At 37.3% G+C, this 24,600-nt stretch overlaps 1 protein-coding gene across 10 annotated transcripts in view; it reads left to right on the top strand.

Moving 5' to 3' along the window:
* The window catches only part of mcf2lb (mcf.2 cell line derived transforming sequence-like b), a 43,230-nt gene extending 24,455 nt beyond the window's left edge, over positions 1–18,775 (top strand). For 4 of the 10 annotated variants that reach the window (XM_038302413.1, XM_038302409.1, XM_038302414.1 and 1 more), the window contains exons 5-34: positions 2,053–2,172; positions 3,704–3,820; positions 3,994–4,143; positions 4,225–4,349; positions 5,494–5,608; positions 5,694–5,813; positions 7,236–7,427; positions 7,518–7,709; positions 7,949–8,108; positions 9,452–9,501; positions 9,597–9,682; positions 9,818–9,884; positions 9,984–10,099; positions 10,208–10,277; positions 10,356–10,448; positions 10,535–10,627; positions 10,720–10,845; positions 11,256–11,477; positions 11,568–11,660; positions 11,750–11,828; positions 11,923–11,995; positions 13,209–13,309; positions 13,561–13,653; positions 15,241–15,300; positions 15,697–15,762; positions 15,874–15,945; positions 16,270–16,370; positions 16,525–16,637; positions 17,713–17,816; positions 17,910–18,775. In XM_038302413.1, the coding sequence (XP_038158341.1) occupies positions 2,053–2,172; positions 3,704–3,820; positions 3,994–4,143; positions 4,225–4,349; positions 5,494–5,608; positions 5,694–5,813; positions 7,236–7,427; positions 7,518–7,709; positions 7,949–8,108; positions 9,452–9,501; positions 9,597–9,682; positions 9,818–9,884; positions 9,984–10,099; positions 10,208–10,277; positions 10,356–10,448; positions 10,535–10,627; positions 10,720–10,845; positions 11,256–11,477; positions 11,568–11,660; positions 11,750–11,828; positions 11,923–11,995; positions 13,209–13,309; positions 13,561–13,653; positions 15,241–15,300; positions 15,697–15,762; positions 15,874–15,945; positions 16,270–16,370; positions 16,525–16,637; positions 17,713–17,816; positions 17,910–17,989 (3,249 nt within the window). In that variant the 3' untranslated portion in view covers positions 17,990–18,775. The remainder of the gene's footprint in view (positions 1–2,052; positions 2,173–3,703; positions 3,821–3,993; positions 4,144–4,224; positions 4,350–5,493; positions 5,609–5,693; positions 5,814–7,235; positions 7,428–7,517; positions 7,710–7,948; positions 8,109–9,451; positions 9,502–9,596; positions 9,683–9,817; positions 9,885–9,983; positions 10,100–10,207; positions 10,278–10,355; positions 10,449–10,534; positions 10,628–10,719; positions 10,846–11,255; positions 11,478–11,567; positions 11,661–11,749; positions 11,829–11,922; positions 11,996–13,208; positions 13,310–13,560; positions 13,654–15,240; positions 15,301–15,696; positions 15,763–15,873; positions 15,946–16,269; positions 16,371–16,524; positions 16,638–17,712; positions 17,817–17,909) is intronic. The other 6 variants (XM_038302410.1, XM_038302415.1, XM_038302411.1 and 3 more) reach the window with 6 other exon arrangements.
* Positions 18,776–24,600: the final 5,825 nt, after the last annotated feature.

Raw genomic sequence — 24,600 nt, 5'->3', positions numbered from 1 at the left:
CTCCCCTAATATCACTTCCACCCTAGAGGCTCAGTTAGAGTGAAATCACATCCGTCAATTTTCTTCAATCACAATGTGTTTCCATAGCTGTAGGAAACAAAAGAAACCACTGATTTATTTAGATCAGTCATTACATCCTGCTACAAATATATTTTTTATGGTACTCTTTTCAGAGAAATACAGCAACTCTATTGAGTTTTGGAAAATATATATATATATTTTTTGTCTTAATAAGTCTGAAAAAAAATAGACCATAAAAATGCATACTATGCTTGTGCAGCATATTTTTACTGTAGCGATAAAAACAGACGCTGGATGTCTCCAAAAAAAAAATCTCACAAGGTTTATTCTAGCAATGATGATATACCTTGTCCTCACTGATATTTAATTAGGGAAATGTGTGAAAAGCTTGTCCAAGTTTCTTTTTGGTATAAAAAAGAGCTGTTGAACAGCAAAATCGTTAAAACTTTGATTTGAAACAACTTTGTTTATGAACAAGGAGGTATTTGTGACTCCCCAAAGATATTTACAACTAAAGTACTAAAAAGAAAACAGATTAAAACTATATATAGACGATACCAAGTAAATACACGCTATCGGTTGATGTGATAAAGGCACTTTTTCTATATGTAAGATTAATATATCATGAAACTTTTATTGGTTTTGTCATTTTGGCTTTATTCATGCATTGTTTATGCAGTTGAACAATGGATCAATGAAACATTAACAAAACAATACACAATCTTAAGACAATAAAACAAAACTGGCACACCATAACAAACATTGCTTATTTGGCTGCGCTGCTGAGCCATGTGACATTGCGTACAGGAAAGAAAAGTATCAATATTTTTACACCAGTATTGTTTAATATCAATAATTGGTATCGATGTTATCCATACTAGGATCGATCCACCCAATTCTAATTAAAACATTTTGCATTTTAATATGGAGGAAATAGCTTCAGGTCAGTCCTCTATACTGAATCACACAATTAATTAAAAACTCAAGTAACTAACATGACATTTTGGTTAAATTTACTTCATGATGTTATTGCTAAACAGATTCTGTTTTTAAAAACCCTGACATTTTTTGTGATTCTTTTTTGATTAAATGTTTACAAAGCCATTAATCATTTGCAATCTGAAAAATAGGTTATTCTTTGTTCTGCTGCAAAGTGATTTAAAACATTTGTGCATTCCGGAGCCTGTGAGCTTTATCCACCTCCAAAAAGCCATTTCTGTGGCTTATCTTCCACCTTCCAGCCCTGAGAAGGACAAATACTGGGTAAATTTATTTATCCAGCTAAGTAAAGTTTTCCCAAGAGGTTTAAATGAACAATATATTTATCATTACTTCTGCTTAGCCGAGCCATGCATTTAGGTCAATGGTTAATTAAGGACACATTAACAATAGGATAACTTGAGATAAGTGTCAACCATTAACTGTCATCCAGCTGCTTCCACAGCAGGAGGGCGTCTGATTACTTAAGTCAAAACACAGCATCATGACAATCCTGTACTTCAGCTTTTTGGAGACATAAATGTAACACAGATGATTGATGATAATATGAATATGTAATTATTAAGAGAAATGATTTTAAGTTTTAGATTAATATATCCTCTTAAATCAAAGTGGTTATCATTTTTTTTATATATATATAAGAGCTCTAAGTTTGTCTTGAAGCCAGAAAAGCAGCATAAACAAAGTATATTAAAAAATAACATTAGCTTATTATGTAAGTTGAGGAACTTTTTCTTGTGTTCAGTACCTCACTTAAAGATTTGTCATTGAGCCAATTACAATCTTTACATGTAAATGGTTACTATACAAATTGCAGGTTAAGCCAATGTCATTTTTTTTCTTTGTAAGACCTCTGTATCATTCATGTTTTGTGAAATGTAACAATAACAAAAACATCTCAATAAATTTTCTTCATTAAAAGTCTTTTTTTTAAAAGCATAAAACAATTCCAGAAATTCTGTTAAAGTGATGATTTCTCTGTTAATAATATTTTTAATCTATTATAGACCTACTTACCGTATCTATTTTCAGGGGTCCTTCCCAGGGAACCTCCAGCTGGTTCTGGTTCTAAGACCCACCACCTTGCTGCAGAGAACTCTATCAGACATCCTTTTTAAGTTCAACAAGGATGAGTTCAAGATGAAGGTGCCGGTGAGTGCAACCAGTTTTTATAATCTATGAATACTCTGAATAATCTGTCTCAAGGTTTTATTCGTTTCTATGCAGCGCTATAGTCAAATCCCTTAGTATCTAACTATCTATCTATCTATCTATCTATCTATCTATCTATCTATCTATCTATCTAGCTATCTCTGTGTCTATCTATATATCTATCTGAGTTATGGAAAAGATTAAGGTTTACATGTGTTAATATGTGTTCTCTTCTTTTATGATGTGGACTAATTTTGTCTGGCAAATGTATATTTAAAATATGCATAGAGATTTAAAAAACTAATGACACATCCAGCTGATATAATACTGAAATGTAATACAAAATCACTTCTGGAGGGGAATGTTATGTAATACCTTTAGAAAGAAGACTTTGGTAACCTTTAAGTAAAGGATTCGAAGAGTTCTGAAAATAATTAAAATAGTGATTTATTGGTAGATAGTATTAAAGGACATTAAAAACAACGTTTTTGCTGACAAAGCAAGTTTTCCCCAAAATTAGACTTAAAGGTGCTAAAAGAAGTCTTTAAATATCCAAAAATATCATCAAAGAGTTTACGTCAGATTCCCGCTAATGTTGAATAAGTGTTTCTGTAGAATTAGGGACACGTTTTTTTATTGAATTGCACGAGGAGGAAAACTTTTCTTTCCAAGAATAACATGAAGACCAGACTTAGATTTAGCAAGAAAGGTGTTAAAAAACACTGTAACGTCTGAAATAAATTTACCAACACAGATGTTTCTAAAATATTCTACTTTGGACACAGAAAAGAAAAGAAAAGAACACAAGTTTGACATAAAAGCAGTTTTCAAGGGAAATAATCTCATTCTAAGTTTGAAGCATGGAGATGGAGGAGTTATGCTTTGGGGATACTTTGCGGCAGCAGGACCTTCTCATCGTCATGCAGGAAGAGGGTGCTTTAGCGAAATATAAGTATAGGGTTCCAGCTTCAGCTTTGATTCTTTCATAGGTAAACAAGTTCATCAAGTTCAAAAAGTTCTGGATGGACGGCTCAATTCAATTCAGTTCAGTTTATTTATATCGCGCCAATTCACAACCATGCCATCTCAAGGCACTTTACAGAGACAATTCAATCAGATCATGCAATCAAACTGATTAAAAGTTTTCTATCTAAGGAAAACCAGCTGATTGCATCGACTCATTGACTTGAAGGCAATCGCTCACACCAAGCATGCTTGTAGCGACAGTGGAAAGAAAAAAACTCCCCTTTAACAGGAAGAAACCTCCAGCCGAACCAGGCTCAGTGTGAGCGGCAGATGGCTGCTCACACTGGCTCAAAGCCCTAAACTCAATGATTTTGAGATTATGTTGAAGTAAACATCCCACAACAGAACCATTAAACCTTTTATGTAACTTACAAATTAATTAACTTTTTTTTTAAACTACATATTCATAAGTAGTTCATAAATATGTGAACTACTTATGAATATGGTTTGTTTTGTTGTATATTTTTGACATCTGTACATGTGTGATGGGATATTATGTTCTCAGGTGATCATGCTGAGTTCAGTGAGCGAGCTGCACTCCTATGTTGACCGAACGCAGCTGACACAGGAACTTGGAGGAACCCAGGAGTACTGCCATGAGAAGTGGATCTCCCATCGGACTGTATGAAAAGCACACACAGTCATAACTCTAATGCATTCCAATTTCAAACAAAAGTGATAGATACAAGTAAATGCAAATGGAAGGGAGGTTCTGAAAATCCCTTAGAAGGAATTTACTCACATATTGAAAATACCCTGCATGCTGAAAATCCATGTTATTGCTGTTCACCTCAGGATATCGAAGGATTTGCATTGATAGTTAAAAGAACAGCGCAGACTCTGCAGTCATTTGGGACGGAGCTGGCAGAAACAGAGCTACCGAATGAAATCAAGACGACAACCCTCCTGCTTAGCACACACACCAGCAAGAGAGACAAAATGAAGGTATCCCCGTCTCTAAACACATTTAGTCTTCTGCTACTTTGTTTGTTGTAACCGCTGAGCCACGTCTCTGTGTGTATCCAGGGGGACATATTGGTTTCTCTGGATCAAGGTAGCAGGCTGCTGGAGAACATCAATGAACCTGTAATGCGAGACCCTGACCACAACATGAACCAGGATGAACTGGAAAATCTGGCCACAGTGCAAAGGTCCATCACACTTCTAGCTTAGACACCATAATCCAAGCACATTTTACAGAGATATTCAAACTGTGAAGCGGGTAAATAGTTGAAAGGTGAAAATCAACAGGCATCATTTAACAACACAAGGAGGACTTCACATCCATTGAAACTAACTGAGAGCATTTTATTTCAGTATGAATATTTCATTGTAATAAATTTCTTCATACTAACCTGTAAAAATGTTTTACATCCAATATATGTGAGGTTAATGAAAATTAAGGGCAAATTAAATTGTTCACATTTCTATGTTTTGACCTCTCAAGAGCTTGACCCTACTGAGGATCAGACAAAGTAGACATGCTTATTAAATTAGCATCATGTCTTATTGAGGAGTGGTGACCTAGTGGTTAGGGTATGGAGCTTGGAATACTGAGGTTTTGGTGAGTTTGAAACCCACAGACTGCCACTCTGGGTCTCTGAGCAAGACCCTTAATCCCACACTGCTCCCTGGGTGCCCCACAGTGGGGATGGGTTAAATACAGACGTAAATTTCTACAATGTGAGATCAATAAAGTTCAATTAGTAAGTATTATAATTATTAGCATTATTATTATTATTATTTTCTTTCATCAATTAAACTGGAAAAGTGTTGTATTTTACAGCTTCATTTCACACCAACTGATATTTTCTTAAGTATTTATTAAATGAGTTAGTTTGCATCTTTTGACAACCCAAAAATGACAGCATGACATTAGCCCCATAAAAAGGCTTTGATCCTTTTCGCCATTTTTCTGCATTAAACAGAACTTAAAGCTATTGCCTCAGAGGTCCCCCTGGTGTCTGATTTAGAGAATGCGGGTTAAAGGCACCAACACTACCTTATATCTTCAGACATGTCAATCTTTTAAAATATATATTTTTATTATAAATGCATTTGAGGAGATCTGATATTTTTAATAAAGATGAAATTTCCAAACTCACTGCATTCAACACAGAGATAATTTTAGGCTCTGTTGATATTCTGAGCAACATTTGATGGATTCACTTTGTTGTCAGCAGGCTGGATCAACACAGAACTTGCCCATACAAACACGATTTAAACGAAAAAGCAAAGCTCTAAAGTCCAATGTGTGTTTTTGTTTATAATGTCCCTCCTGTTTGTAATTTTCAGACTGCTGTCTCAGCTGGATGAGACAGAGAGGGCTTTTGACGAGTTTTGGGTGAGGCATCAAACCAAATTGGAGCAGTGTTTGCAGCTGCGACACTTTGAGCAGAACTACAGAGAGGTGAGCCGACCCTGCTGCACTTTTAGCTGACCTGATCCTCTTCTTCTTCTAACGTGACAACTGAAAGAGACGCTTTTTGTTGAAGGTAATAGCCCTGCTCGGAAACCTGTCTGAGAAGCTTGTGACCTTCTCTGAAGTTGGGATCAGCCCCGCCCATGCTGACCATATCTACTGTGAGCTCACCTCCTTTGAAGAGAGCGTCTGTGTAAGTCACCTGAGCGTTAAGAATTTCGTTTAACCAGAGTTTGTTTCACTTTTTATTATTTTTGCATAATTTTGCACACTGATACGAGCTACCTGTGACCTTTAACAGCTTTGTCACTAAAATCTACATATCATGGGACTTCAAGGGGATTGAGATTCCATGCATTTTTAACAGAGTGTCTATTCAGTTATGTCAGCCTGAATTTATCTACCGGTAGTTGAATCTAAATAAAAACAGAAATAACACAGACACATGCAATTGTATTAGTATTGTGAATTGAACTTTAATGTCATTCCATTGTCCCCATTACAAAGCAACCAAATCACTTTAACCCATCCCCTTGGGAAGCAGTGGGCTGCGAATGTGCAGCGCCTGGGAAGCAGTGTGGAGTTAAGGGGTCTTGCTCAGGGAGCCAGAGTGGCAATCCTTGGGAGTGGTTTTGAACTCAGAACCTCTGGGATCCTAGTGCAATGCCCTAACCACTAGGCCACCACTGCCCACAATGTGCCCCAAAAAAAGCCAACTGATGGGTGTTGTGTCTCTCACGTTGTATGGAAGTGTACAGTTCCTTAAAATACTGAGTAAAGAATGTCATAAATTTCTCTTGGAGAGCCTGATATCTGGACATCTTTAAAGGGGAACACCATTTTGTTTACATTGCCCCCTTGATTTTATGTTATTACATCATGTTCTATTCACCCATATTACAGTAGTTTTGTGTCATGTGGAGCTGTTCTGAAGATGTTCGGTTAGGTTATATCCAAGTAACGTCTTCCTATGGGCAAACGACTTGAAGGCACAAACTAAACTGTTCATAATTTATCCTTTATGGTATGCCAGCATTCATAACATGTAGGCGAATCACTGTCCCCCAGACATCCGCAGTTATATTTTTTATATTCATATCTTTTAAAAACAAAGTGGCGCGTGATGACGTTATCTGCGCGCGCCGACTACCATTCATTCATCCAGTCCGCTGAACTGCTAGTTTTACTCACATGCCTGGAAGATGTCTAGTGCTACTACCACAGATGATATCGCTCTCGAAATGGAATTGAACGATTCAGATTAGCTAGCCGAATGAATAGGGGTAGAGCGTAGCTGCCTGTAGCCCGGGCTGCCTGTCACAACTCCAGTCTGGCGCATGCGGATGACGTCATACACGCGCTGCTTTGTTTTAAAAAATATATAAAAAAACGGTGTTCCCCTTTAAGATTAAAAGAATGCCTGACTAAACTAAAACAGAGCTTAGTGTCGGTTTAGCTGTCCTCAAGTCTTGCATTGCTTCTTGCCAGAAATTTACAGGAAAGAGAACAGTTTCAGAATTTAATAATCAGAATCCCAGTTCCCTCCTAAATTTACCATCTAAATTGAACCATTTGTGGACACATCTGTTGACAATTCTATGCTACTGTTCTGCAGGAGGCTCTGGAACAAGCCTCAGCGCTGTCTCATGAGGGCGATGAGCTTATCCAGAACTCCCACTATGCCGAGGACTCCATTCAGCCTAAGTGCAGTGAGCTCAGAGCAGTCAGCGAGACTCTGAGCTCCAACCTCAGGGCCAAGAAGGACTACCTTCTGAAAGCCATGGAGCTGCACCATCTGTTGGAGAGGGTGAGAAAACTCAGAAGCACCTGCTTCATAGAATCTATGATTGGTTACTGTTTTATTTTCCTTCACCCTTATCTCTCCTGTCCTTTCTAGGCATCAAAATGGGTGGACGATGGCATTTATCTGCTGGCATCTCAGCCAGTGGACAAGTGTCAGTCCCATGAGGGGGCTGAGCTGGCTTTGAAGGAGCTGGAGCGTTACCTGGACAACGCAGGCCAGAACCAACTGACTGACCTCAGTGCCATCTGGAAGGAGTATGAGGCAGTGCTGAACCAGCACTTCAGGGTAAAAAACTGACATACTGCAATTTAGATGTCACCCTGCCACTCTCAAAGGATCATAACTTGATGCAGCTGTCATATGACTCAATTATTGTCATGTGTCTAACATCATAGAGTGATGAGGTCTCACTTTAGAGGCTCCAAGCTGCATTGCTTCCTATACATTAGACGATTACCGCAGATAAAAACTATCTGTCCCCGGAAATGATGCTCAAGCAGCATTGCTGGCTTTCTGTCTGACAGGAGCAAGTGGAGAAGGTTTACCAAAAACAGGCGTCCATGCAGGAGATGTTCGATAAGCGGAGGATCAGCTTAAAGAAGCTAGCAGCCAAACAAACCAGGCCAGTGCAGCCAGTAGCACCGAGACCAGAAGCCTTCATCAAATCACCACTCAGCTCGCCTGGTGAGTCCTCACAAACACAGACATTAATATAAGCTATTATTGCAGTTTTCTCATCACTTGAAAGCTGAATAAACTGCTTTATTTCTGCAATCTGTAATTCTAAAGAATTAAGGATTCACATGTATGTTATTAAAACTGAAACACTTCACACACTGTAGATATTTTTATTAGAGCTTCAACTAACGATCATTTTGACAGTCAATTAATCTGTCAATTATTTTTTTGAACTAAATAGATTTACAATCGGATAGCAAAACGTTCCTTAAAAAGTTTTTTACAGACTTAAAAGCAGGTCAAACTAAAACTTTTCCACTTGAGGAGTTCTTGATATAGAAAATTAATGGAGAAAAAACATCACTATCTTAAATGCAAAAGTAACTGTATTGTTTTATGATTTTGGTATAATTACTCCTCAAAGGGGGTCACTCTGTCAGATATAGACATGTTTTAGAGTCTATATAGAGTTAACAATTCATTGATTACTGAATTGGTTGAGGATTATTTTAAAAATTGTTTAATCACAATTAATCCAATGAATCGGTTCAGCCTAGTTTTTTTTTTACCATTTTGTAATTTCAAACATTTACTAAACCATGAAATATTATTTTGTTTATTTTTATTTTTTGCAGATGTGGTTTATGAAAACTAACCTGCCCTACCCCAAAATAACACATACACTCAATCAATAAGTCAATGAAGCATGTAAACGTGTATTAAATCCTTCTATCAACTATAATAAAAAGATTTACACAAAGGCATTTAAACCACATTCCAAGTAAACGTAATTAAAATCCAGATAACAGAATAAAGTCAAGTTACAGACTTTTAAGAAACTTCACAATGAAAAATTGTCTTAGGCAGTTTTGCAATTCATCAAAATCACATTTTATATTCACAGTTTTATAGTTTTCAAAGCACTTTTGTCAAAATTCACAGCTTTAAAACATGTTGGTTATGTCTCTACAAGAATAGTCAGGTTGAATGGGCATCATTAATGGAAATTTTAATGGACAATGTATGAGATGATCAACCATTCTTCTAGCTTTAGTTTCAGGTTTTCTTAGATTATCTCTCTATACATCACTGGTGTTATCTCATCCTCTAAACAGGGTAATTGTCCAGTTCCTGCTGCAGAAAACATCCCCCACACCATGATAGTGCCCCCTCCGTGCTTGCTTTCACGCAAAAAAAAACATTGCTTTTACTATAAAGAAATCCTGCAATGATGATAACTACATGACTCCAAGCCTAATGCATTGATTGTGACACAAAAAAATCAAGTGAGAAACATTTGATGATATAATAATTATTATTTCTCTTAATATTAATCATCTCTCTTACAGCACACAAAGCAAAGCTTGAAAAAAATTCAGAGTCCATCAGTTTTGAAAAAGTAAGTCTCCTGATGCTGTTTAGCTTGTTGACGTAAAATGTCCCTGTATCTTCTGAAAGCTGATCTACCAGAATCTCATTGCGTTTGTTTTCCAGACTAACGGGAACCTGCCGAGCGAAGAAGGCAGCAGCCGACATACGTCTCAGTTAGAGGAGGAGGAGAACCTGGCAGTGCTCAGGCGGTGAGAGTCCAACTCTTTCATCTTTAATCAAATTACACAACAGATGGGTTGTGTGAAAGCCATTATCTCATTATCTCATATCAGTACAGCTGCATTAATTTGATCTCTGTTTCTGCTTGTTTACCCTGTCTGCAGACATGTAATGAATGAGCTGCTGGAAACAGAGAGGGCCTATGTGGAGGAGTTACTCTGTGTGCTGCAGGTGTTTTATTTAAACCACTGAAAACACCCTAGTTTCAGATTTTTTGTTTGTATCTTTGCTTTGCTGTGACTACATGTTTAATTATTGTTGTGTTTACAGGGATATGCCTCTGAGATGGATAATCCAGCTATGTCCCATCTCATCCCTTCAGCTTTGCAGAACAAAAAAGAAGTTCTGTTTGGTAACATGACAGAAATTTATCACTTTCATAAAAGGTAAATGAGCGCCATCTGGCTGATGATGCCTGCAACATTACATGATATTTTGGTTATTACTTTATGTGCTGTCACCTTTACATTTATTAAAAACTCCTTCTGCTGCAGAACCTTTCTGCGGGAGTTAGAGCTTTACACAGACTGCCCAGAGTTAGTTGGAAGATGCTTTCTGGAGAGGGTAAATTAATTGTGAGATCATCTTATTAAGAAGCCATTTTTTATAGTGCATTTTTATAGTTCTTTTTTATTTCCTCAGATGACGGACCTGCAGATCTACGAGAAATACTGTCACAATAAACCTCGGTCTGAGAGTCTTTGGAGGCAATGCTCTGACTGTGCCTTCTTCCAGGTAAATCTTATCTGCTCCAACAATACAAAAGCATTTCCATCCTATAAAATGTTTGCCAACCTTTTTGTGGTTTTTGGTGGTTTCAGGAATGTCAGAAAAAGCTGGAACATAAGCTGGGTTTAGATTCATACCTGCTGAAGCCTGTGCAGAGAATTACCAAATATCAGCTGCTGCTGAAAGTAAGGTTTTGTTTATTTTTGTTTTGCCTCCCTGGAAATGAAGATGTCTCAGTATTATTAGCTTTAGGCTCAGGACTTGTTTCTGTCTGCAGGAAATGCTGAAGTACAGTAAAGGCTGCGATGGAGCGGATGACCTACAGGTGGCATTGACCTCAATCTTGGGCATCCTAAAGGCTGTCAACGACTCAATGCACCTGATCGCCATCACAGGATATGAGGTGAAACATGGGAACATGAACGAAAATGGTCGATTGTGATGATGCAGTAGAAGATCGTTTAAAAATGTGGAATTAACTTGGATTTTTTTGGAGAGAATAAAAAACGGGATGGATTTTATATTTGGTAACTTTTACAATGTTGTAAAATATTATGTAAAGAAGATGGATGGATGGATGGATGGATGGATGGATGGATGGATGGATGGATGGATGGATGGATGGATGGATGGATGGATGGATGGATGGAACAATTCCAGGTGTTTTGCTTCAGCAAATACAATCAATACTTCAATTGCATCATGCAGTTGCTTAAATTCATCAGATGGTTTATTTTAATCCCCAACTAATTATTAAAAGAAACATAACATTCAATATCAGTCTTTCCCAAAATATTTATCTTTCCTTTTCAGGGTAATCTGAGTGAGCTGGGTAAGCTCCTCATGCAGGGGTCATTCAGCGTTTGGACTGAGCACAAGAAAGGTCACGCCAAAGTTAAAGACTTGGCTCGTTTCAAACCCATGCAGAGGCACCTGTTTCTCCACGAGAAGGCTCTCCTCTTCTGTAAGAGAAGGGAGGAGAACGGGGAAGGCTACGAAAAAGCTCCTTCATACAGCTTCAAACAGTCACTGAGTGTAAGCTGCTCCTCCCGATCCCTCATTATTCCCTCACTGGTTTCAATGCTTAATTAGTAAGAGTTTATGTTCTTCAACCCTTCTTAACAGATGAATGCTGTGGGGTTTACTGAGAATGCAAAGGGAGACAACAAGAAGTTTGAAATCTGGTCCAGCTCCAGAGAAGAGGTTTATATTGTTCAGGTAAATGTATTAATACTTTTTAATTTTTTGGGAAAAAACAGTTTCTTGTTTAATTCTAAATATTTTTTTTTTCTGATGCTGTTTTTCAGGCACCATCTGCTGAAGTGAAAACCACCTGGGTTAATGAGATCAGGAAGGTTCTGACAACCCAGCTGGAGGCCTGCAGAGGTAAGAAAAGAGAAAAAACGAACTCTACATGTAGCATTATGTTTTATTCAGCCGCACAAGCGCACAAACTTGTAACGTTCTTGGTGTCTTTCAGAAGCCAGCCAGCAGAGGGCGCCAGACCAAGTGTTTCAGTTTCCCCCAGTGCCATCTGGAACAGTGAGTCTCAGGTAAGGTTTTATTTCTCCATCCAAATTTTTATTCTGCTTAATTGTATCTTCACTTTGATAAATAGATATTTAGTATTTCCAGCCATTTTTACACATACAGCTTTAAAAGTCTATTCTCTGAATTTATTTCCTACCAAATCCAATTTAGTGTTTTTTTTTTCCTTTAAGCTTCCTAATGAAAATTACATATGACACAAATTATTTTTAAAAACTAGCTTTTATTTTAATCTTGGGAGGTTAGCTTAATTTGAAGGACAACAAAATCTAAGCTGTGCAAAATATTGTAAACAACAAATAATAAAAATATACCAAACTAAATGTTTTGCAAACCATGTGGTGTTACACATTCAGAGACATTATTATTCATAATTATGCATCTAAGAAAAAGAAGTGAGGAACTGAGGTCACCCTAATCTATGGAAGCCCAAGAGGTGGATTGGAGGAAAGAAAATCTAAATTTTCATAAAATATCATCTTCATAAAACAGAAAATTCAATGATTTCATGGATTAATCATTCAGCCCTACTATTCAGCTTTATTTAACAAAATAAAGAGTGGTAAAGCATCACTCTCTCTTGACTGGTGCTTTGCATAAAAAAATAAAAAAAATAAAAAAAAACTGGGAATGTTAACTTTTATCAGCTAAATCTTTGTCTTTAGCAACTGAAACCATGCAAACGTGTATTTACATCTAAATAACAGCCTCTATATTTCTAGTTCACTACTCCCCAGAGACTGTTTCATTATATAACAGACTGATTATTTCCTCTGGCTTAATGTAGGCAATTAAATATTTTCTTATGAGCATTGAATACTAAAGACATAGTGGAGAATTTTCAAGAGTTTTTGAAAAGACCCGCCCTCTCCACTTAAAAAAATGCACATATACAACCCTGTACCCGCTCCTGAAAGGGAACACCTATTAAACATGTGCGAGAGCATGCACAAGAGAATTTCTCCTCATGCACGCTATGTTTAAAAGTTGCTGTTTGCATCTCTCATACAAACTTACTTTCCAAAAGAAGATATGCAATTTTTCCACTATGTGAGACTCACCACCACTAAGCTAAAATAGGGATGAGCACGTAGGACAGCCTTATGTAAACATATTACCAGAATGATTGACAATTAGGAGGACCACTTATTGTGAAGGAAAAATAACATCCTCCATTATATCTTTAACTCACTGAATTTTTCTTATATCTACCTACAGCCCGTTTAAGACCAGTCAGAAGGTTAAAAAGGGAGAGGAGAAGAAGGCTGAGCCTTGTAGCCCTGATCTCATCTCTTGTTCTCCAAAGCTAACAGTGAAAGGTGAGTTAGAAACTAAAGTGGCATCCTGACCCATTTAGAATAATATCCATTTAACACCTCTGCCTCTAGCATTTCTTCTGCACGTTACTGTCGGCCTTATTTGTTATCCTCGTCTGACTGATCCATGTTTGAACTACTTGTTTTTCCAATCATTTCTTCCCTCCATGATGGTTTTCTCCCTCGCTCAGCTAATCCTTCTTCTTCCCCTGCTTCTGATTTTCCCTCTTATCGATTTTTTTTCCTGGGGTCAGATGAGGCAGTGACGAGCCCAACCTCAGACAGAGCGGGTGTGGCTAAAAAGCGTTTTACTTTACAGGGATTCAGTAACCTCAAAACTCAGAAAGGTAAGTTTTCAGCCTATTTTCCAAACCCTGTATGATATCACTGCAAAACTGGAATTTGATTTAGCAGAAAGAAAAAAATAAATAAAACAAAAACAATTGTTCAGTGAAGAATTGTTTGTTATTATGTCGGAAAGCCAGGTGTTTTTTTCCGGCCTCCTTTAAGTATATAGTCCATAAATCCCCAAGGTCCTCATTTAGACTGGAATAATACTGGACCACAGTATCTAAAAGACGCCTGTGCTTTAGCTCATGTTATGACAACAGATCCAGTGTCTGTGTCATTCTAATTGCACTCCTGCAATTGAATTTTCCAAATTTAATGTTACTTGGATATAACCTAACGGAAAATTTAATATACAAAAAATTTCGGTACGGTATACACTGGTATACACTGTCAAAAATTGTGTAACTCCATAATGCACAATCCTCCTGCAGTCTGTATCTGTCTACAGAAAAAAAATAAAAACAGGAAATAAGCCTTTCAACATAAAAGTAAGCTTCACAATAAAATACACCTGTACTGATGTTAACCTTACAAGAAATTACAGAAAAAAGGCATCACACAAAAATTCTAAATATCCCTATAACCTAAATGTAACAGCTCAGAAATTTGGCAGAAAATCTTTCCGAAAAGCTGATAAAAACACTAACAGCGTTTCCTCCTCTACAGTTATGCTGAAACAGATATTGGAGGTTAAAACACCTTCTATATTTATAGGAGAGCATAGATATGATCCCTTTGTTGGAAGCATTAATGTGAGGACAGGGTGTTTATTTTTTCATGTTTCAGCACATCTCTTTCTTATGTGCTGCTTTAAGCAGCAGGTAGCTGTAGTTAGATCTTAGATGTAATTCACAGCCTCTGAAACCAATACGTTCATCTAAGAATATGCAGGACTAAGAATATAACCTCTACATGCCCACGACTGATAGGCAGCAGCAAGCAGTTTATCCATCCAACGATTCAGCTGGATTTTGTAGCGTACAGCTTGGACAGGTGTGATGTTTTTGGTACCACTTCTGCATTGTGGATCTGGTCCTGCTGCTCTGGCTGCATCATACCACCAATTATTGTCATTCTGCAATTCACACAAAGTTTAAAATGCACTGCATCCCCTCTGGGGTCTGATTTACAGCAGAGGAAAAATGCAATGTGCATCGTTTCGGAAATAGACTTTTTCGGCTGCAGTTTAAATACAAAACATTCCACATTACTGTTGAATAACTCATTAATTATATTTAGTGAAGAGGTGAAATGATTGAGCAGTAGCTTATTGGGTTTATGATATGATTTTTTAAATATTAGCAGCACATTCTCATGCTGCCGACAAGCAAGTCTAATCATGATGGTCCAGGTACAGAAACCTCACAAATTAACAAAAGAAACAATTTCTGTGTAGAATTATTGTATTAAAATAGGTGCTATGATTCCCCAAACTTGTCCAGATGCAAAGACCTTCAAAGTTGATGGAACCCGAGTATTAATCCGGTGTAAAGGGGCCTTAAAAAAAACACAAAAAGTACTTTATACTTAGGATAAATAATGTTTGTTACGGATATCTTTTAAAGGTGTGTTTATATCTGCAGAGCCCTCAACCGCTGATGACAAATGTTACACATTTCCCATGATAATCTGCCCATCTTCAGGTATCAAGCAGCTCTAGACCCCCCTTTACTCCATTAGCCACAAAGCCTTTTTCACAGCAGATATTGTCACCTGATGAGCGAAAGCAATTTAAAGGTCAATTTAACAAGTACTGACTGATGTAATATTTGGCACCTTAAATTTGGAGTAAATATACTGCTTATATCTTCTGTGATAAAGGTCTAGATTAACCACTTTATGCAGAGTTAAATCCCCTGCTTTAATATTCCCTCTGCGTTAGAGGTAGTGCTCTTCTCTGCAGCCGTACCTCAATCTGTTTTTCTTTGCTCTCTAAGTTGGATTAAAGTTGTGCTTTTTGCTTGGTTATCCTTAAAGAAAACAACATTCTGCTGGTGATGTTATTCATCCCTTAACTTCTGTGTCTTTTCTCCATTTAGGATCTCCCACCAGCCCAGATCACAGCACCAAACGGCAGAGTGATCCCACACCGTTTGGCTTCAGAGGTACCTGTTTGTTCTGTTCCTCTACACTGGAAGGACAGTCGTGGTTTCAAGGATTGATAAGTTTGACTTTGTAAAGCTAAATGGGGCTGAGCTGTACCTCGTGTCCCTCAGGTCCTCCTCCCCTCCACCTGACCAGGGCCAGGTGGTTCAGCACCTCTAGTCTCTTACAGACAAAGTGGAGAGGTATTCTGGCACTGGCTTGCTCATGCTGGTTTTGTCTTAGTCCACTCTTTCACTGCTGCAGACCTTTCACATGGAGCATCTTTTTCTTAGTGAATATGATAGAAAATTCCACTCACACGGAGAGAACGGTTGCCTGACTCTTTTTCCTGTCACTCGACCCTTAAACATGCATGCCAGTATCTGGACACTCGTAGTGGATATAAGGAAGCAGTAGTTGGATCTCTGGGATTAGCTCTGTTTTTCTTTTCTAAAGGCGGATTACAAATTTCAAACAACTGCTCTAGTTTTTAAGCTGAAACAACTGTCTGGCTTTTTTCTGATCAGGATGGAATAAGACCTCCTTGTCACTGGACGAACAAGACGGCTACTCCAGCGCCGAGGATCCTCTGAACTCTGATCCAGAGGATGAAAACATCAAGAAGCTGGTCGGTCGCAGGGTTTAGCCATCAAATATTATTTCTATTTTTTTCTTAATTTTCTCCTGATATGTTTTCTTTTAGCATTTCATGTAGATGTTTCTCTTGATGGAAACAAAATCTGATTTTTTTTTATTTATTTTTTTTTATTGTGTTGTTACAGAGTGCTGGGAAATACACTGCAATGGCTGACAGCGAGATGGGAGCTGCAGGAGAGATTTTGGTGAAGAGTGGAGACATGGTGAAGCTAGTAAAGGAGGGGGACAATGATCAGTGGTGAGGGCAAATCCTTTACTCTACTCTAGGCACCTTGTCGATTTTAAACAATGTAAACAAATAAAATAAATAAAATTTTGTCCTGATTATTTCAAGATCAAATTGAATTTTATGGTTGTGGAAAAGATAAACTGATCAGGAAAGTGTTTGGTGTTCATACCATCTCCATGTGTGCTCTGAGCGTTCGTAATATGAATAAATCACCTGTTGCATCTGACGAAAAGTGTATGTTGTTTGAAAACTTCTTTATTTTAGTAATTTTAATTAAAAATTGAACAAACATAATGCAGTCATAATGCAAAGAAGTCATATTCAACAAATTCATATTTAACTGAAACGCTAATGTGTTTAAGTGTGTAACACAATTAATGTAGATTTACACACAGACTGGTGTTATAAAGCCTTTATTATCTATATAAATCACTGTTATTTTCCACTTACAGCCCATTAAACATCAGACTTTAGCCTTTGTAATTTTCATTATTTATAAACTCCAATCTAAGTCACCTACTGTTAGTCATTTCTTAGGTCTCTACTTTGCAGATATTTTTATATCTAACGCAAACATATTCCAGGACATTACAACTTTTTTTTATTGCTGTTTTCTACTACGATATATTTACTATTTTTATATTGTCTGTTGTATTTGTATCTTTAATGGCATCATGCTTTAACCAATGGATAAATAAAACTGACTCTAAGACTTTAGTACGTCAGGTGTCATTTAGTCAGATTCTGAATTGATCTTAATTTAATTGAATGCTGTTGTTAATGTTTTTGGTTTATACCCCAGAAAATTAAACAGTGAAAATATTGCTTTTAGAAGATTAGAATATAAAATGATGCACCTCAAAATTGGCAGAAATATTGTTGCCTACTATGTACTACAGCCTACCTTAGATTAAAATGTTGTAGACTAGCATTTAAAATAATTTAACTCTATTTATGTAATATCCAAACAATAATAGCATAATAGCTTCAGAGGAAATAGAATCATATTAATTACTTTCCATTTTTTATGAGTTTGCAGGTCAGTGTTGATTTCCCCAAAAAGTAACACTGCTTTTGCACACAGGTTTGTCCGCAACCTGAACACATCTAAGGAAGGCTGGATGGCTGCGGCTAATCTTATCAATCTCATTGGGAAGTCCAAGTCTTGTCAGTCCCTCCGCAGCTCAGGTATTTAATCGAGCATTATCACCTGAAAGAAAACCAACAGACATTGAGTTCCTTTAGAGAGCTCCCTTCAGTGTTTGCTTGTGCTTTCTACAGAAGGCAGCGGCTCTGGAAACCTCAGCACATCGTCCAGCTGCAGTGAGACATACGCAAACCTATCAGAGCCCAAACCCTGAGCTCCTCTGCACTTCTGTCAAGGAACCGCTGTCCTGAATGCCAGCATCATGTGGCTGCATCCTCTGTGCTGTAATACCAACATCACTAGTCCTGCATTTTGCACAAAAGCTGTATGTTTGTCATTGTTTCTGTCACATGCATACGTACACCATGCAGCTTCATAAGGATGTAACATAATCCTGTAAGCGTGTTACCGGTGTGGTAAATACTCCTCAGTGTAGTAAAGTGATCTGGTTACAGTTATTTTTATTATTTACATCTTAGATGTATGAGTGGACCAGCAGGACTGAGATCTGTTGATGCATCTATTTATGTTCAGAACTCAAACAGGGGAAAGTTAGATTTCCTTCTTTCTGTGTTTTTAAATTAAGGGACAAAAAAATACAGACATGCAGATCATTTAGTTTTATCAGCTCAGTATTTATGTACATGTAAGGCACACCCATTTGTATTTCTTCCCAATCCTGTTTCCACTTGTCTGCTGTTTGTCTGTCAGGCTGTCTGTAGAAACCGGTTTGGCTGTCCGAACTTTCTTTGTGAAATATCATTAATGCAACAAATGGTTTCCTTGTGTGAAAACCCAGAGACCCCTGTGTATAGTGCTAACTCCTTCCTGTGCGTGAGGGAGAAACGGGGGGTCATGTTCTGAATGTAGATATTATGTAATAATATACTGTCTGTTACAAAATATTTGTTAATGAAATTGCTATATTGTACACTGAGTATGGTGATGTCACTACCTGGTGACTTGTCATTTTTTTAAATAAACAAGCTGTGATAAATCAGTAACTTTTTTTTTCTTTTTTAATGAATTGCTGAAAATAGAACTGAAACTGCCTCTAATGTGTTTTTAGATCGTCGTTTTAAACATAAACCTGCAACTGATGATGGGACCCACAGTAGAGGATGGCTTTTAAAAACATTAACTGCTTTGACTGAGTAAACATGGGTCTGTTAGTAATAACCTAAAGCAAGAATTTTGCAAGACAGAGCAAATGCTTTGGAAAATGTAACTTTTTTGATGGAAAAAAGTACTGTTAACATGAAGGACATAAAATATCGAACATCCAAATTAAGGAAAGTATTCAAATGCATGTTTAAGTAACTCACTAATTAGACTTAGACAAGTCTGACATTTTGTATAAACAGTGTACACAAAACAAGATTTCATTTACACAGTGAATGAGCAGCCGCATAGCAGTTAAAAGGAACATCTCCAGCATGTTGCAAAAACGCATTGATGTGAAAGTTCAGAGCAGTGCAAAAACAAACAAATTTATGGTGCAAAAATGCAGTAGAAAAAGATTTTTGAGTTGAGTTGTATTTGGTATGATGTTATCAGTGTGATTCAGAGTCTCGATTTGTGACTTTATTTAGTCATTGATGACATGAGGTTTTTAATTTGATGTGAGAGGACAGTTAGAGATGGTTTGAAGGGTTAATCTGATCAGAGATCGATGTTGTTAATCGACTAATTCAGTGCACATGTTGCTGGTTACTCCAGTTAGATTCGCACACACACACGTGAATCCAAGATTTTAAGTGAAAGTCTGGGTATTGCATTTTTTGTTTCCAAATTTCATAACAGTAAATATATGAATAAATGTTGAACCTTCAGTAAAAACTGGAGAAATACTGGCAATATTGCAATGGATGGAGAAAATGGGACCACTGAGGGCACTTCTATATGCGTCCAGATAGAAGTTCATAATTGCCCACGTATGCAAAAGTTTCTTTGATATTAAATGAGGCATTCTAAAAGAAATGCAACCAGTATGGTACTTAATAAATACATAATGGATGCTATTACTGTTAGGAATAAAAAAGCATATGATAAGATTGCAAAGGATGCATTAAAAATAGATGCTTTTGACATGAAGGATGAGCAAATTAGAATTTAAAAGAATGATTAAAGAGGGAAAACAGGAAAGGTTTATGGAATCAATGGGAAGCTGCAGAACCTTGGAATTCGGGAAAGAACAGAAACTCATGCTAGGAAAGCCCATTTCAGATTTGTGACTATTGTTAAGAGAAATAAAATAGTGGAACATGCAATGAACTGGCACCCGCATAAGGATGAAATACTTTGACTTTGATTGAAATGTCGGCCAGATGAAAGCTAACTTACACATCTTACGATACAATTATGACTGGCACATGTTACAAAAACACCAGGCTTGATTAGAAAAGTATATATATATATATATATATATATATATATATATATATATATATATATATATATATATATATATATATTGTAAAGGAAGAAAATATTCTAACATAGTTAACTTTGGAAAAAGATTGGCTTCTGATTCTTCCCTTCCCCAGGTCCACTCGGCGAGCTGCGTTTGGTAATAAAACCAACATTGCGTGTTGACGTCACAGAATTAGAGTTTAATCCAATATAAGACAATGCATACACTTTAGAAATAAGACAATGCACAAACCTACACCAGAAACTGCAGAACAACAGAGACATACATTCCATTACCTGACATAGGAGGAAAGAAAGCAAAGAGGTACAAGACATCTTTGGAGAGTTTGCCAGAGCAAAATCTGATTTTTTAGTTCTATTTAGAAAGCTTTATCCTCTTGTATCTAATCCATTCAAAAAGGGCTGGCCCTCGGTCCTCCAACCAGGAGCCATCTCTGACACTGAGCTTCACCTAATTTACTGCAAACATCTGGGGTCATTTGCTTCTTTATTTTAACAAGAAAAGGCGGAAAGCTTGTCCTGGCATCTAGAATTCCCAGGGTCATAAAACACAAGATAAGCTCCCACAGACAGCTTGTGAAATGCGGGGGCCTCACCATCCCTGGTTGTTTATTCTGGAAGACTTTTGACCTTCTGTAAACCAAGCAGAAATCTCTCCTGCAGGCTTAAATAATGTTCGCCCCCAGGAGATACTCATTTTAAGGCCTCCTGTGCTTTGAATACTTACCCATTAGTAGTTTTAAATCATTAACACAGCCTTGTTCAAATTTAAGACATATGTTCAAGTGAGAGTGTTTACACATGCCATAAGATTAACTGTAATAAAGTCTAAAAATAATCATTTTTCTTTAACAGTCCCCGTTTTGAGGTCTGAGACATACAGACCTCACAAATAAAATGATTAAGCCTTCTAATAGAGGAACCAAAAAACTATTTAGTATACTAAAAAACTAAAACATTAGCCCAATTTTATAACAGTCCCCTTTTTAAACAGCACCTCCTAGGTCCACTGCCAGGTCATGTGTCTAAAGCTGAACTCCATAATCTAAACTTATCAAATGTATCTTGCGCTGTCCAACAATTTAATACTCACCTGATGAACCACAAAATTTTAACCAGTAAAAACTAAACTAAAAATACATTTCACTTATCAAACATGAAAAATCATAAAACTCAGTTATGTCAATAGAAGAAAACACACAATAGAAATATTAGCCCAAGTATAAAATTAGAAAACCAAAGCAAGATATCTCGAAATTACCAAAAAATGCTCAGCAGACTCAAAAGACAATACTCGCCACAAAAATTACAATTTGTCAATACAAAACAATAACAACATAAAAAAATACATCATAAACACATAAAAATTACAAAAGACCTTTTTTTCTTTTTTTTTCACAATTCAACAATAAGAAGTTAGAGTTCGTCTCTATGCTCCTTCGATAGTCTTTCAAAAATGAATATGAATTCTTCGTCAGGAAACGATCCAAAAATACGCGCAAAAAGAAACGAATGTTCTTGAAGAGTTCGCAAAAACGAAAACACGCAATAAAGAGAAGATAAGTTAATGATGATCTTGTAGCTGGATCCTTCACGTGTTCCTCCTCGGTTGTAAACCTCAGGTTTTCACCTGAGTGTCCGTTGCTCACTGAAAATTGGAGTAATACTCCAATTTTCAGTGAGTTTAAGGAGAGGGTGCAATCTCCTTTTCTCAATGGAAGGACACCGGAACAGGATTATTGTGCCTGTCTGGGCCTTTTAAGCCTTGTAATTCAGGAAAATGAAGTGGTTTTGGCAGACTTCTGCCCGGAAATGCAGATCCTCCTCCGCGCTGTGATGGCCCTCAGACACTCCTCGACCGCAGGTTGAGACTGTAGATTCTCCTGTATGCCCTGCAGCGTGCGTTGTGGCTCCTCAGCTGACTCCAATGGAACCACGTGTCTCCTTCTCTCTTGTAGACGGACAGCATGAGATGTACTCTCCACGACTCGGTATGGTCTGGCGAAGCGAGGTTCAGACCACTTTCTTTTGATGACCATCAGGCGCACCCAGTCGATTCCCGAACTGATCCCGAGCCTGGACGTTCCTGTGTCGTCTGGTATTTTGTAAATTCTGCTGCCAGGACCTGTAACTCATTGAAAAAATCTTTATGAGATAAATGTGCAAGCTTACCTTTCCATCCTGGAATGTGGGTAACAGGTCCTGGAAACATCCGTCCTGTCTGGAGCTCATATGGAGAGAACCCTGTTGATTGGTTAATGATTGATCCTACACTTTATGACAGCTTCACTGTCTTCCTTTTGTATTATAAATCTGCTACTTTGGAGTTGTATTTTATCAATCCTTTGACCCTCTTTTTATATAAGGCCTACATGAGAAATGAAAGTTTCCTATCATGTTGAACCCAAAACTTAACTGTATTTTAGAAGCAGTTCCACAATTGTTAATTTGTAAATCTCCAATTTAGACCAATTTAATTTCAATCATCATATTTTCTATTTTTTAAACCTTAAAAATGATCAGCCTGCTTTACATGAGTCACTAAATATAAAAATGACCTACTTTATTCCAATCATATTTTAAATCTCAAAAATTTCAACCTTTTTTACCTTTGATCCATTTATTCATTTGAAAACCTATTTATAAAATATTTAATTGAATAATGTATTACCCTTTTTATATTGTTTATCAATTATCAATGCCTTTTCAGTTTTGGAGAGAGATTCAATACAGCTAAATTTATTAAATGATGTAAATCTTTAGTTTAGACCTTCCTGGATGTCTTAGTTAAACAACTTATTTTAAAACATATGAATAGAGATACAACAATCCAATGATCACCTTCCTTAGTTTAAGAACACTATTTTATGTAAATTATTTGATAGTCAATATTTTGTTTAGTATATTCAATTTATACATTTTACTTATTTCATATCCAAATAGTTAGCTCATCTTTAATGCTGGTAATACACCGTAAAACATTTAATGTATTTTGATTTAACTTCAATAACCTCTTTTTCCGAAAAGTAAATGCAGAGATCCAAACTAAAAATTTGCCTATCAGATCAATTCCATTCATGTCCCCCTGTTTCTATAACAGAACAAATGTTCTGTCATAGAATACAATAAAAATCCTATACAACTCATTGAGATGAAATCCGCTATCACCACTAACTTTAGCCTCATGTAACACAGTTGGATGCAATTCAAACATGGTGTCCCAGATGCTGTTACAATCTGCACACCTCAATCAAAGAATTCTAATGTTTGATTAAATTTATGAAATCAACACAGAACTTGGTGTCATTTGCTCAGTAAGCTCAGTCTATAGACACCCATCAATCCACTTTAACACCTTAATTTCAAATTCCATTTAAATTTAAATTTAGTTTTACTGAATGGTAGCCACTGTACTATGTAAATAAAATTTAGATCATCTTCCTTAGTAGATGAAGCGTAACACACAATGCAATTCAGCTATAGTTAAAAAAATGTAATTGCAATCATTAGTCCCTGCCCATTCTTTTCAGGCAGGAAGGGAAAAAAACACATTAGCATTTTGTGAGACCAACAGAGTGAATCATGGAGGAGGAATGCAGTGTCGTAACAGTTGGTGCACACCAACCCCTAACTGCATCGTAAAACCTCTGACCCCAGGAGATGGGGTTGTCCTCAACACCTAGAATTACACTGCAGGGCTGCAGGACGTGAAGAAAACAGGGCGCCTCAGTGCTATATCTAAAATAAGAAGAGAACAATGGCATCACACACTACAAAAATTTAAAGAAAAGAACTTATTCACCACTACCAAGTTGTGTTGGCACCCATTTCGTCTCCAACCTGCAGACTGAAGAGAACCCCAGGAGTGGGCCTTGGCGCCCAGGTCACATGATCAGAGGTGAGAATCCAGGATCAAACATGAGAACACACAACAGGACCACCGCTGAGCGACTTGCCATACCCCAATTCTTTATCTGCTGAATCAGAACGTGTCTAGAGAAGCAGTCATTCCAGCAGTGCAGAAACATCTGGATACAGTCCCGCTTTGATGAACTTTGGTCAGCCTTTCGTGGTCGACAGAGCAGGACATAGAAACCAGCAGACCAGTCATCTACTGAAGCCCCCGTCCGGGTTTGTCTATGATCTTTGTGGTCCCGACTCACTGCTGATTTCCAGCCATAGAAGACTCCCACAGATAACGCCTGAGTCCCTTTTGTTATCAGCCCGGCATGAAAAGCAACAGTCAAAGGAGACATCTGTTGCCAGGTCCTATGAGCAGCACTTTGCAATCACGTGCAGCATCATCATGTACAGCAGGAGAACAGTTCGCTTTCACTGACCTTCGTAATCGCTCAACAGCGTTTGGCTTTCATACAGCAGTCCAGCAGAAGA

The sequence above is a fragment of the Cyprinodon tularosa genome, unplaced genomic scaffold (assembly GCF_016077235.1).
Source record: "Cyprinodon tularosa strain WSP-4 unplaced genomic scaffold, ASM1607723v1 ctg49, whole genome shotgun sequence".
NCBI lineage: Eukaryota > Metazoa > Chordata > Actinopteri > Cyprinodontiformes > Cyprinodontidae > Cyprinodon > Cyprinodon tularosa.
The sequence above is the reverse complement of the archived record's forward strand: the minus strand, read 5'-3'. Positions and strand labels throughout refer to the sequence as shown.